Raw genomic sequence first — 14,123 nt, forward strand, 5'->3', positions numbered from 1 at the left:
CTCACACGGATCTCACACTCACAGATACTGATCACACACTCAGAGAGACTTGAGTTTCACAAACACACACATGGGTCACACACTTACAGACATGGGTGTGACACACACACACACACACACACACACACACACGCACACACAGAGACAGACACAGTTCACGCACTCTCATAGACACTGATCACACACTCACAGATTGGTTACACACTCATTGACATGGGTCTGACACACTCATATGCACACTGGTCACACACTCACCAACATGGTTCACACACACAGACATACACACACACAGACATACATACACGCACATGTGTCATACACTCACTGACACAGGTCACACACCCACAGACATGGGTCACATAATCACACACACAGGTCATACACAGACACATGTCACTCACACACTGGTCATACACAGATTTGTGTCATACACTTAGACATGGGTCATACACACAGGCACAGGCCACCCACATACAGGCCACACAGTCAGAGAAACAGGTGATACACTCTCACAGACACAGGCCACATGCTCATAGACAAGGGGCACACATTCACAGACACAGGTCACACATTTACTACACATGGGTCACATTCACAAACATGGGTCACATACTCTGACACTGATCACACACTCACAGGCATGGGTCATACACTTAGACACAGAACAAACACACAGACACAGATCACTCACTTTCGTAGACACTGGTCACACACTTATAAACAGGTTACACACTCATAGACATGGTGTCACACACTCACAGACTGGTCACACTCTCACCGGCATGGTTCACACACACACACACACACACACACACACACACACACACACACACACACACACAGGTGTCTCACACACAAACACACATGGGTCACTCACTGACACAGGTCACATACCCACAGACATGGGTTACATAATCACACACATGGGTCATACACAGACACAGGTCATACACTCAGACAAGGGTCTCCCACACACACAGATACAAGTCACACACGCATAGATCACACAGTCACAGACACAAGTGACACACTCTCACAGACAGGAGTCGCACATTCACAGACATGGGTCACACACTCACAGTCAGGGGTAATAAAATCTCACAGACACAGGTCACACACACATGGGTCACACACTCACAGACACTGGTCACACACACACACATACACACACACACACAAACACACACACACACACAAACACACGGTTCACACACAGGTCATACGTACTCACAGACAAGGGTCTCTCATACACACTTGGGTCACACACTCAGAGAGAGATCACACACACACAGACACAGGTCACACGCTCTCTTTGACACTGCTCACACACTCACAGACACAGCTCATATACACGCACACAGGTTACACACTCATAGACATGGGTCACACACACACATACACACACACACACACACACACACACACACGGTTCACACACAGGTCATACGTACTCACAGACAAGGGTCTCTCATACACACTTGGGTCACACACTCACAGACACTGGTCACACACACACACACACACACACACACAGGTCACACTCTCGCAGACACTGGTCACACTCACAGACAGGGGTCACACACTCTCACAGACACAGCTCACATGCTCACAGACACAGGTGACACACTCTCACAGTCACAGGTCTCATACACACATAGGTCACACACTCACAGACATGGGTCACACACTCATACACATGTTTCACACATATAGGCCTGGATCACATATTCAGACACAGGTCAGACACATACACGCAGGTCACACACTCACAGACATGGGTCACACACTCATAGGCAGAGTCACACACTTAGACACAGATCACACACACAGTCATGGATCTCACACACACAGATTCAGGTCACACACACACATAGGTTACACACTCACAGACAGGGGTCACACACTGTCACAGACAAAGGTCACACACACACGGGTCACAGACTCACAGACATGAGTTACATGCTCACAGACACAGGTCACACATTCTCATAGACACGGGTGATCGGGTGATGCAATCCTACAGACACTGGTCTCTCACACACACACACATACACACACACACACACACACACACACACGTGGGACATGTTTCACACTCTCACAGACACAGGCCACACAGTCACACACATGGGTCTCACACACACGGGTCACACACTGATTGACACAGATCACACACTCAGGCATGGGTCACTAACTCAGACACAGGTCACAGACATACATGTGAGTCACAGTCACAGACACACACAGGTCACATACTCTCACAGACACGAGTCACACACACACACACACACACACACACACACACACACACCTTTAGTGATGAGCAATTGGAGGATCATCAAACCCAACATCAAATGTGAATACTATAGAACATCCCTGAAGAATAGGAAACTTGGTGGAGGTGGAGAGGTAGCATTGTTAATCAAGGATGGCATTAGAACTCTAATTAGTGATGTCCTTGGTTCACTGATAACACTAACATAGGGAGGGAAGTATGTTACAAGCAATGACTTAGTGGCATTAAGGCTCGACTATTAATCCACAAACTCAGCTAATATCTGGGGACTACTCATGGAATCATTCCTTACAGACAATGTCCCAGACACCACCATTACCGTCCCTGGACATTCCCATCAGAGTTGGCAGCACAGTGGGATACAGTTGGGAGGGAGTTGCCCTGAGAGTCCTCAACATTGACTCCAGAGTCCATGAAGTCTCATGGCTTCAGGTTAAATATGGGCAAGGAACCCTCCTGCTGATTACCATATCCCAACCTTGCTCAGCTGACGAATCAGTACTCCTTCACGTTGAACAACCCTCAGAGGGTGGCAAGGGCATTTGTCAACAAAGATAAGTCAGATTGTAGGGAAGAGATAGGGTGTTTAGTGACGTGGTGCAATAATAACAATCTCTCTCTCAGTGTTAGCAAAACTAAAGAACTGATCATTGACTTCAGAAGGAAAGGAGGACACACCCCTCAATGGAGCTGAGGTGGAGATGTTCAAGAGCATCAAGTTCCTAGAATTGACAATAACCAACGATCTGTCCTTGTCCTCCCATGTGGATGTGATGGTCAGGAAAGCACAACAATGCCTCTTCTTCCTCAGGCAGCTAAGGAAATTCAGCATGTCTATAAGGACCATCATCAACTTTTACAGATGGACCAATCAAAGCATTCTATCTGTGTGTGTAACAGCTTTGTATGGCAACTGCTCTGCTCAGGACCAGAAGAGACTACAGAAAGCTGTGCGCACAGCCCAGGCCATCACACAAGCCAATCTCCCATCCACGGACTCCATTTACACTTTGTTGTTGCAGAGAAAGGTTGCCAACATCATCAAAGACCCCTCCCACCCCAATCATGCCAGGCAAAAGATACAGAAGCTTAAACACACACACCAACAGGTTCAAGAACAGCTTCCTCCCTGCTGTTGTTAGGCTTCAGAATGGACCTCTCTAATTTCAAACCTAATGTTGATCCGGCTTTAATGCACCTCCTGTGCAGCCATAACCATGTCTGCCTCGTTGTGTCTAAACACCTGATGATCTGTGTCCTTGTATGTTCTGATCTGCTTGTACTGCTCACAAAATAAAACGTTTCACTGTACTTAGGTACATGTGACATCAATAACTCAAATCAAAATGTAATCTAGGTGGGGGATTTCAATGTCCACCACAAACAGTGGCTTGGCAGCAGTACTACTGATTTAGCTGGTTGGGTCCTAAGGGACATAGCTGCTCGACTGGGTCTGTAGCAGGTGGTGAGGGAACCAACAAGAGGGAAAAACATACTTGACCTCACCTTTAACAATCTGTCAGCTCTACATGCATCTGTCCATGACAGTATTGGTAAATGTGACCATCACAGAGTCCTTGTGGAGATAAGGTCTCACCTTCACACAGAGAATAACCTTCATTGTGTTGTGTGGCACTATCACCGTGCTAAATGGGAGAGACATTAAACAGATCAAACAATTCAAGACTGGGCATCTATGAAGCACTATGGGCCATCAACAGCAACAGAAATATACTCCAGCACAATATACAATCTCATGGACTGGCATATTCCTCCATTCAACCATTACCATCAAACCAGGGGAGAAGGTGCCTGGAGCAGTACCAGGCATATCATAGAATGAGGTGTCAACCTGGTGAAGCTATTAAGGTGGAAGTACTTGATGCCAAAGCAGTGAGTGATAGACAGAGATATCAATCTAGCATACCAGCTAATAGATAAGGCTGCAGCATTCACAGCAATCCGCAGCCAGAAGTGCCGAGGGGATGAGCCAGTGGTCCCCAACATCACTGATACCAGTCTGCATTCCACGTGATATCAAGAAACAGTTGAAGACACTGGATACTGCAAAGGCTACAGGGCCTAACAACATTTTGGCAATAGTACAGAAGAATGGTGTACCAGAACTTGCCACTCCCCTAGCCAAGCTCTTCCAGTACAGCTATAACACTGGCATCTATCCATCAACATTGAAATCTACCCAGTTGTGTCCTGTACATGAAAAGCAGGACAAATCCAACCCAGCCGATTACCACCCATCAGTCTACGCTTGATCATCAGTAAAGTGATGGATGGTGTCATCAACAATGCTATCGAGCAGCACCTGCTCAGCATATAATATGCTCAGTGATGCCCAGTTTGGATTCTGCCAGGGCCACTCAGCTCCTGACCTCATTACAGCTTTGGTTCAAATGTGGACAAAAGAGCTGAATTCCAGAGGGGAGGTGAGAGTGACGGCCCTTGACATTAAGCGGCATCAAGGAACTCTAACTCAACTGGAATCAATGGGTATCAGGAGGCAAACTCTCTACTGGTTGGAGTCATTCCTGACACATAGGAAGATGGCTGTGGTTGTTGGAGGTCAGTCATCTCAGCTCCAGGACATCTCTGCAGGAGTTCCTCAGGGTAGAGTCTTAGGACCAACCATCTTCAGCTGCTTCATCAATGATCTTCCCTTCATCATAAGGTCAGAAGTAGGGATGTTCGCTGATGATTGCACAATGTTGAGCACCATTCATGACACCTTGGATATTGAAGCAGTCCACATTCCAATGTTACAAGATCTCGACAATATCCAGGCTTGGGCTGACATGTGGCAAGAAACATTCACACCACACAAACACTAGGCAAAGACCTGGTTGAGACAATCTAATCACCATCCCATATTATCATCACTATCAATATCCTAGGGATTATCATTGACCAGAATCTCAACTGGGCTCACCACATAAATACAGTGGCTACAAGAGCTGGTCAGAGGCTTGGAATACTCAGTGAGTAACTCACCTCCTGACTTCCTAAAGCCTGTCCATCACCTACAAGGCACAAGTCAGCAGTGTGATGGAATGCTCTGCATTTGCCTGGATGAGTACAGCTCCAACAACACTCAAGAAGCTTGACCCCCTCTGGACAAAACAGCCCACATGGCACCACATCACAAACATCCACTCTCTCCACCACCAACGCTTAGTAGCAGCAGTGTTTACTGTCTACAAGATACTCTGCAGAAATTCACCAAAGATCCTCAGACAGCACCTTCCAAACCCATGACCACTTCCATCTAGATGGACAAAAGCAGCAGATACATGGGAACACCATTACCTTCAAGATCCCCTCCGAGCCACTCACCTTCCTGTCTTGGAAATATAACATTATTCCTTCACTGTCGTTGGGTCTAAATCCTGGGATTCCTTACCTAAGGGCATTGTGGGTCTACCTATAGCACATGGACTGCAGTTATTCAAGAAGGCAGCTGACCACCTTCTCAAGGGGCAACTAGAGATGAGATTTAAATGCTGGCCAGCCAGTGAAGCCCATATCCCAAAAGTGCATTAAAATTATATTTAATGGTGTTGCCAACTCTAATTTACCCACTATCAACATCCTGATGGTTACCATTGACCAGAAGCTCAACTGGACTCACTGTAATAAATACAATGGTTACAAAAAGCAGGTCAGAGGTCAGGAATCTTGCAGTGAGTAATTCAAAGGAAGTAAATTTGGGGAAGTGAGTTATTGTCCAGTAAATTTTTAAAATGCTGTGACAAGGAAGGAAGGAAATTGAGTGAGTCAGCAAAAAATCTGCCTGATAGTGCGTAATGTGGGAAAATGTGAAGTTGTTCATTTTGGCAGGAAGAGTGAAAAAGCAGAGGTGTTATTTAGATGGAGCACAAGGTGCAGAGGGACTTAGATGGTCTAGTGCATGAGTCTTAAAGGGTTAGTAAACACACACAGCATGTCATCAGGAAGGCTAATGGAATGCTATCTTTTATTGAGATGAATTGAAGTTAAAGGTAAGTTGTCATGCTTCAGTTATACAGTTGGTGCATGCACACACACTTTTACATACGCATACACTCATGCAGACCCTCTCTCATACACACGTTCTCTCTCAGACACACATACATACACCCCCAACACTCACACCCATGCACTCACCCTCCCACAGGCTTACCCTCTGTCACACTCACACACACATTCTACCAAGCATACACACATGCAAACACACACTCTCTCACATGCACTCACACTTACACACATACATTCACTCTCTCTCTCCCCTCACATGCAAACAAACACACGTCTATGGGGAGATTTTGCATTTGCAGAATTGTATTTTCATTCTATTTTTGCTCAAAAAGTGCACAATCTGCAAGCAGTCAATGCAGGCAATCAATCCTCATAGCATTTTATAAATTCTTACTTTGGAAATAGAACCAGTCTGACTCAAGATTGGGATACAAAACAGACTTTAACCTCACACCTTTAATGTTTTGTCTGAGCTGAGATGTCACCTTTTTCTGACAAAATCTTAAGTTATCTGGAGAATGTGATTTAAAAGAAGTTCTGGGATTTACATATTAATGAACTGAAACTTGCAACCCATTCTAAAAGATGAAAGACTTAACAGCAACTTAGGTTTGTTCAACGTATCATTTCAGTTGCATGACACTGTGATCTTTTGCCATAAATTCTGTGTCTTATGATCCTGTCCCACGAGTTACCTGACAAAGGAGCAGCGTTCTGAAAGCTAGTGCTTCCAAACAAACCTGTTGGACTATAACCTGGTGTTGTGTGATTAATAACTCAGCTGTACAGGGCAGTGGTGAGTCCACATCTCAGAAACTGTGAGCAGTTTTGATCTCCTTATTTGAGACAGGTTGTAAATGTGTTTGAGGTAGTTCACAGGTTGATGTCTGGAATGAATGGGTTGTGTTACGATGATGGACTTCTTTCCACTTGAGGTTAGGGGAATAAGTGATAACTGATTGAAGTTTATAAGATACCAATCAACGTAGACGTGGAAAGATTATTTCCTCTTGTGGGTGAGTCCAGAACTAGGGGGCACTGTTTTACAATTGCTGAGGAGATCTTTTCTCAGAGGGCTGTATGACTTTGGAACGCTTTGCCTCAGGGCACAGTGGAGTTGAGGGTCACTGAATATTTTTAAGGTGGAGGTGCATAGATTCTTGTTAGGCAGGGGATCAGGCAGGGGATCTGAGGTTATCAGAGATGGATGGGCATGTGGAATTCAAAATACAAACAGATTGGCCGTGACCTTGAACTCTGGGGGCTCGATCTCTGCTCCTATTTATACATTGTGAACCGTCTGGATCAGCTTCAGGAAGCTGTCAGTGAGAGGGATGGAGTCGGTGATTAGTGAAAGCAATTTGTGATTAAGATGAGCTAATGACTTCAGTCTGCCCAATATTAAACTAAAGAACATGTAGGTTTGGAGGGATGTGTGCCAATGGAGGCAAATGGGGCTAATTCAGTTTAGGGACGAACTGGGCCAAAGGGCCTGTTTCCATCCTATTTAACATTTATGATTTTATCCAGTGCCGGATGTCAGACAGTGTGACCTACCAGCACCAGGGGAGGTGCTGAGGGAGGTGGCATGAGGTAGCGCTGAGGTGTCAACAGCGTAAGGACTGGGAGATTGGGAGTAAAACACAATCAGAGGTTTCAGTGCAATTCTTCTCCAGCCACCCTCCCCTCTTTCTATACGTCACACTCATGGCATCCCCCCCTCCTCTCACCATCACTCTCCCACCCAGATTATCTGCAAAATTTTAACTGATCACCTGCAGGACAGCTGCAGTAAAATCCGCCTCAAATCTCCACTGTCTGACCATTTTAGTCGGAAGGAATGCCCTGCTGAAGATTTGAGTTTCCAAATAGCTTTATCCTCACAGCAAATCAATTGGTTGAGGTTTCAAACTCACTTTGTGGGAACCCCTTACAACAAGCAGCCCCCCTTACAGCAGGCAGACCCCTTACAACAGACAGATCTGTTGGTGGCACAGTGGCTCAGTGGTTAGCACTGCTGCCTCACAGCACCAGGGTCCCAGGTTTGATTCCAGCCTCGGGTCACTGTGTGGAGTTTGCACATTCTCTCCATGTTCGCTCCTGTTTCCTTCCACAGTCCAAAGATGTGCAGGTCAGGTGAATTGGTCATGCCAAATTGCCTATAGTGTTAGGTGCATTAATCAGAGGGGAAATGGGTCTGGGTGGGTTACTCTTCAGAGGGTTGGTGTGGACTGATTGGGCAGAAGGGCCTGTTTCCACACTGTAGGGAATCTAGTCTAATCTTACAGTAGACAGATTCCTTACAACATACAATTCCAGAGAGGAGAGTGAACGTTGAGCTGTAGCTGATCAACAACTCACTTTTGCCAACATATCAATCATATCACCTTGTTCCTTCCTTTGTTAACTCTAAACATCTTGCCCAAAACACTTAGCTCTGTGTTACTGAGTCATGGATAAAGACATCTGTCTCAATGTCTGAAGGATACTAAATGATGGCCGACCCATCATTCAATGCATAATGCAGCTTACTTAATGCAGGGTTCTCCACTTTCAAATTTGGAATGATAGGTTTCCCATCCTTTACAAGTGGCATCTCTGGCATTGCCAAGTATTTCCTGAACCTCGGTTCGATTTTGGCCTCTTCATAATGCAGCAGAATCACTGGCTTGTCAAATCCATATTTCATCATCATTGCCTTTTCAAAATTGCTGAATAGAAAGCAGAGGAAAACATTAGTTAGGGGTCGTAGGGGAAGGGTTTGAATAATTAATAATTAGATTAGATTAGATTACTTTACAGTGTGGAAACAGGCCCTTCGGCCCAACAAGTCCACACCGACCCGCCGAAGCGCAACCCACCCATACCCTTACGTTTACCCCTTACCTAACACTACGGGCAATTTAGCATGGCCAATTCACCCTAACCTGCACATCTTTGGACTGTGGGAGGAAACCGGAGCACCCGGAGGAAACCCACGCAGACACGGGGAGAACATGCAAACTCCACACAGTCAGTCGCCTGAGTCGGGAGTTGAACCCAGGTCTCTGGCGCTGTGAGGCAGCAGTGCTAACCACTGTGCCACCGTGCAGGTACACTAAAAATCATTTGGACCTGGTGCAGAAACTTGGTCCTGGTACCTTTAACCCCAAAGCAGTACAAAAAGGAAAATGTCAAATTTCTCTGAAAACTCTGAGGAATCTGTAATTTTTTTTAAGAAAGTTTGAAAAATGATTTTTAACAATTTGCTTCAAATCTGAAGAGCTCAATTATAAGTTTTTGGATAATGACAAATACTGGTCCATATGACCTGGCAACCCCTCGACCTGGAAGCAGTACTGAAAAGATGGCTATTGAGGGAAATAAATTCATTTGCCTGGCAGATTCAAAGCAGAGCAACATACTGAGGTGCTGGAGAGTGAAAAGCAATCATGTTAGAAATATAGACATGAACAGAAATTATCTTTATTTTGCTATAATAAGCTGTAGAGCAGGAGCCAGCATTTGGTGAACATTGTAGCATTCAGCGTGTGGTGCATGCGAGAGACAGAGAAAGACAGGCAGATGCCATGGTAGGCAGTGCTGCCAAAGGCCACTGAACCATGCGGATTATGTGCATTTGGGGCACAGTAAAGTCCGACAGCACTCAAAGAGCTGTATTTAGTGAAGGCTCATGTTCAGCAAAGGACTCAAAAGAAACCTGTGCCCAACTAATATGGGGCAACTGAACCATCGTTTGGTTCTGTATAATTGGGACTCAGGGAAATCCTAGAATGGACCCTGTATATCTCTGCATGGTGAGGGCTTAGGAGCCAAGTCTTGGGAGCCATGAGGGTTCAGAAGAAGTTTTAGATTAGATTAGATTACTTACAGTGTGGAAACAGGCCCTTCGGCCCAACAAGTCCACACCGACCCGCCGAAGCGCAACCCACCCATACCCCTACATCTACCCCTTACCTAACACTACGGGCAATTTAGCATGGCCAATTCACCTGACCTGCACATCTTTGGACTGTGGGAGGAAACCGGAGCACCCGGAGGAAACCCACGCAGACACGGGGAGAACGTGCAAACTCCACACAGACAGTTGCCTGAGGCGGGAATTGAACCCGGGTCTCTGGTGCTGTGAGGCAGCAGTGCTAACCACTGTGCCACCGTGCCGCCCACAAACAATAACTCAGACCAGCAGGGAACAAGTTTTGAAAACCAACGCATCATATTTATTTTGCGCAACTGAGTTAAAGTAGAAACAAATCTGGGACAATATGTGTTCGGTGAAGTTCACTGTTTGTTTAAGAATACAGTTGTGCCTGTGAGTAAATGCTGGAGGGCAGTATCCAAGAGACCAAGGGAGCCAAGTCCCAGAAAAAGAAGGTGGAACACTAGGGCATGAGCAATATTGAGGCAGACTGAGATGGAGCAGTTTTTGAGGAAATGTGAAGGCCAAGTCATCTAAAGTGAAGAATCGTAATCCCTTATGACGCTTGAATGAGATTTAGTCTCTCATAGCATCCCTAACATTGTGTGTGTGTCTGACTACTCAGCTACAGCGGAAAACAGCTTATCTTTGAGTACTGCTGAAAAAGGACACAATTTACTAACAAATCAGAGCTCTCCTCTCATCCTGTATAAATGTGGGTTTTTGTTTTGATGAGTGCAAGATTAAGAGCTTTGACCAATAATGTCTTCTTTCAGCAATTCACAATTTCTCCTTGGCAACTTTATCAAGCTCAATTACTGCAAGGATTTGATTACCCTGAGCACACTGAAATATCAAGAAATGATTTTTAAAAAAAATTTACATCTTTGCATTTTCAGCTTGAAGTTTCTCCAACATCAGGGTGTATATCTCCCTCCAGTTCAGTTTTGCAATGGTTTCATCATATGTTTTAGTAATCCACCCTAGCAAACAACCAAAGGTAGGTAATTAATGCAGTGACAGCAAATATTAATGGATCATATTCAGGCACTGACATGGATTATTGCTTATTCTGCTTCATTGATTCAGAACTAAAAGGATTTTACAATTTTTCTCTATCCTTAACAAAAATGCCTTACCTTGATCCAGGTAGACTTTCGATGAGATTGAGAAATTTATTGTGTACCCTAGAAATTAAACAGAAGCAAAATTTCAAACCAAGTGCTTTCTGGATTATTGGTACATTTATCTCATTGCTACTTATTCATGAGAACGAGGCAGTGAAACCTTAAACTTAGACTGAGGTCAATCGGGAGTAATATCTGGAAACACTCAACACCTAAAGAATAGTGGAATTCCAGAATCTTCTCTCCCATAAGGCTGGGGAACAACTGGAAGTTTCAAATCTGAGCTAGGATGAAAAGTGATTGGCCTGCAATTTGGGCTAGTTCATTCATGAATATTTATCATTTATTTAAATGTAACCAAGACTACCCAGGTCTTCTGGAAAGCCAAAAGCCAAAGAACTGCCACATCCATTTTCCTGCTGGTTGTCTATCCACGTGACCAACTCCCACAACTGGTCACACCCATTCCACCTCTCCCACATATTCTGACCTCCCTCTGACCTCAAACCTCACCCTTTCTCCCACCATTCGGGCCTTTCCCATCTCTCTCTCTCTCTCTCCTCCCTTCTCTACACTCACCAGTTGTTGACTGCCCACCCACCTGACAATCGATCAAACTCTCACTCTGCCTGGCTTAGAAACAGAGTCAAAACAATCAAAGAAAACTCCATTTATTTATACTTGGGGCCCTAATCTCTGCAGGGCAAGAGGAGGGTCTTCTGCCTTTTGTTTTCCCTCCCCTATAATCAAAAATGCCCTCAATCCCATCTCCATTTCCCACACCGCCACACTCGAATCCCTCCCTCGCCCCCAACCACAACAGGGATAGACTGCCCGGATCTCACATTCCCCCCCCCCCCCACTAATCTCCACATCCAGCGTATTATCCTCTGCCATTTTGCCACCTGCAGTCAGATACCACCACCAAATACATAATTTCCTTTCCACCCCTATCTGTGTTCTGCAGGGACCATTCCCTCCATGACTCCCTCATTAAGTCCACACTCCCCAACAATCCTCTCTCCACACCTGGTACTTTCCCCTGTCCCCATGGTGACTCAGTGGTTAGCACTGCTGCCTCAAAGTACCAGGGACTTGGGTTCAATTCCCGCCTCAGGTAACTGTCTGTGTGGAGTTTGCACATTCTCCCCTTGTCTGTGTGGGTTTCCTCCGGGTGCTCCAGTTTCCTCCCACAGTCCAAAGATGTGCAGGTTAGGTGAATTGGCCACGCTAAATTGCCCATAGTGTTCAGGGATGTGTAGGTTAGGTGGGTTAGTTAGGGGTAAATGTAGAGTAATAAAGTAGGGGATTGGGTCTGGGTGGGATACTTTTCCGAGGGTTGGTGTGAACTTGTTGGGCCAAACTGGCCAGTTTCCACACTGTAGGGATTCTATGATTCAATGAAAACCTGCGCCCACATCTCCACCCTCACCTCCATCCAAGGCCCCAAAGGATCATTCCAAATCCAGCAGACCTTTACTTGTATCTGTTGCTCTTAATGTGGTCTCCTCCACTTCGGAGAGACTAAGCACAAACTTGCGGAATGGGTCAGGGAACATCTCTAGTCTGTGTGCCCCAACCAACCCCACCTTCCAGTGGTCATCCCCTCCTACTCTCCCCCGATGACATGTCCATTCTGGGCCTGCTCTACCACCTAAACATGGCCTCTCGCAAACTGGAGGAAGAACATCTTCTGCCTTGGGAGCCTACAACCACATTGCCTCAACATTGATTTCACCAGTTTCCAAATCTCCCCTCTCCCCACCCCATCCCAGATCCAACACTCCAACTCAGCACCGCCCTCTTGACCTGACCTACCTGTCCATCTTCCTTCCCACCGATCTGCTCCACCCTCCCCACCGACCTATCACAATCACCTCCCACCTTCGCCTACCTATCGCCATCCCATCTACCTTTCCCCTAACCACAGCCCCCTCCCCCTATTTATTTCTCAGCCCCCTTCCCTCTCCCCAGCCTTGATGAAAGGTTATGCCTGAAATGTTGACTCTCTTGCTACCTGACCTGCTGTGCCTTTTCCAGCACAGCACTTTATCAACTCTGACTCTCCAGCACCTGCAGTCAATAGATAATAGACAATAGATGCAGGAGTAGACCATTCTGCCCTTCCAGCCTGCACCACCATTCAATATGATCATGGCTGATCATCCTTAATCAGTATCCTGTTCCTGCCTTATCTCCATAACCCTTGATTCCACTATCCTTGAGAGCTCTATCCAACTCTTTCTTATATAAATCCAGAGACTGGGCCTCCACTGCCCTCTGGGGCAGAGCATTCCACACAGCCACCACTCTCTGGGTGAAGAAGCTTCTCCTCATCTCTCTCCTAAATGGTCTACCCTGTATTTTTAAGCTGAGTCCTCTGATTCAGCACTCACCCATCAGTCCTCACTAGTGGGTGTTAAAAACACAGCAATAGGGAATCTGCTGGTTCTTGGACATTGTTTCCTCAACTCACACATTGAGTAAACCATTCAATAGGTCTTTCAGCTCATTTCTAGTTAAAGAAATTTCACTGTGAGTACAATGGATGCTTATATTTCACAACACCAAAGTAACTCATTGGTTATCTATTGTTATGATTGCTATATAAATGCAACGGCTGTGTATATGTAAAAATACCAGTCAGATTACCAGAACACAGCTTAACAGAGGCACTTTCTGATAGCATTGCTGCCTCACAGCGACAGGGGCCCGATTCCACCCACTGTCTGTGTGGAATTTGCACATTCTC

The 14,123-nt window shown here is 45.7% G+C and overlaps 1 protein-coding gene across 1 annotated transcript in view; it reads right to left on the bottom strand.

Moving 5' to 3' along the window:
* The window catches only part of LOC140466600 (uncharacterized), a 154,513-nt gene that overhangs the window by 101,184 nt on the left and 39,206 nt on the right, over positions 1-14,123 (bottom strand). The window contains exons 6-8 of the mRNA XM_072562051.1: positions 11,384-11,431; positions 11,128-11,227; positions 8,815-9,036 (exon numbers count right to left, since the gene is read on the bottom strand). Coding sequence (XP_072418152.1) covers positions 8,815-9,036; positions 11,128-11,227; positions 11,384-11,431 — 370 coding nt within the window. The remainder of the gene's footprint in view (positions 1-8,814; positions 9,037-11,127; positions 11,228-11,383; positions 11,432-14,123) is intronic.

This window comes from Chiloscyllium punctatum, chromosome 44, assembly GCF_047496795.1.
Source record: "Chiloscyllium punctatum isolate Juve2018m chromosome 44, sChiPun1.3, whole genome shotgun sequence".
Taxonomy (NCBI): Eukaryota; Metazoa; Chordata; class Chondrichthyes; order Orectolobiformes; family Hemiscylliidae; genus Chiloscyllium; species Chiloscyllium punctatum.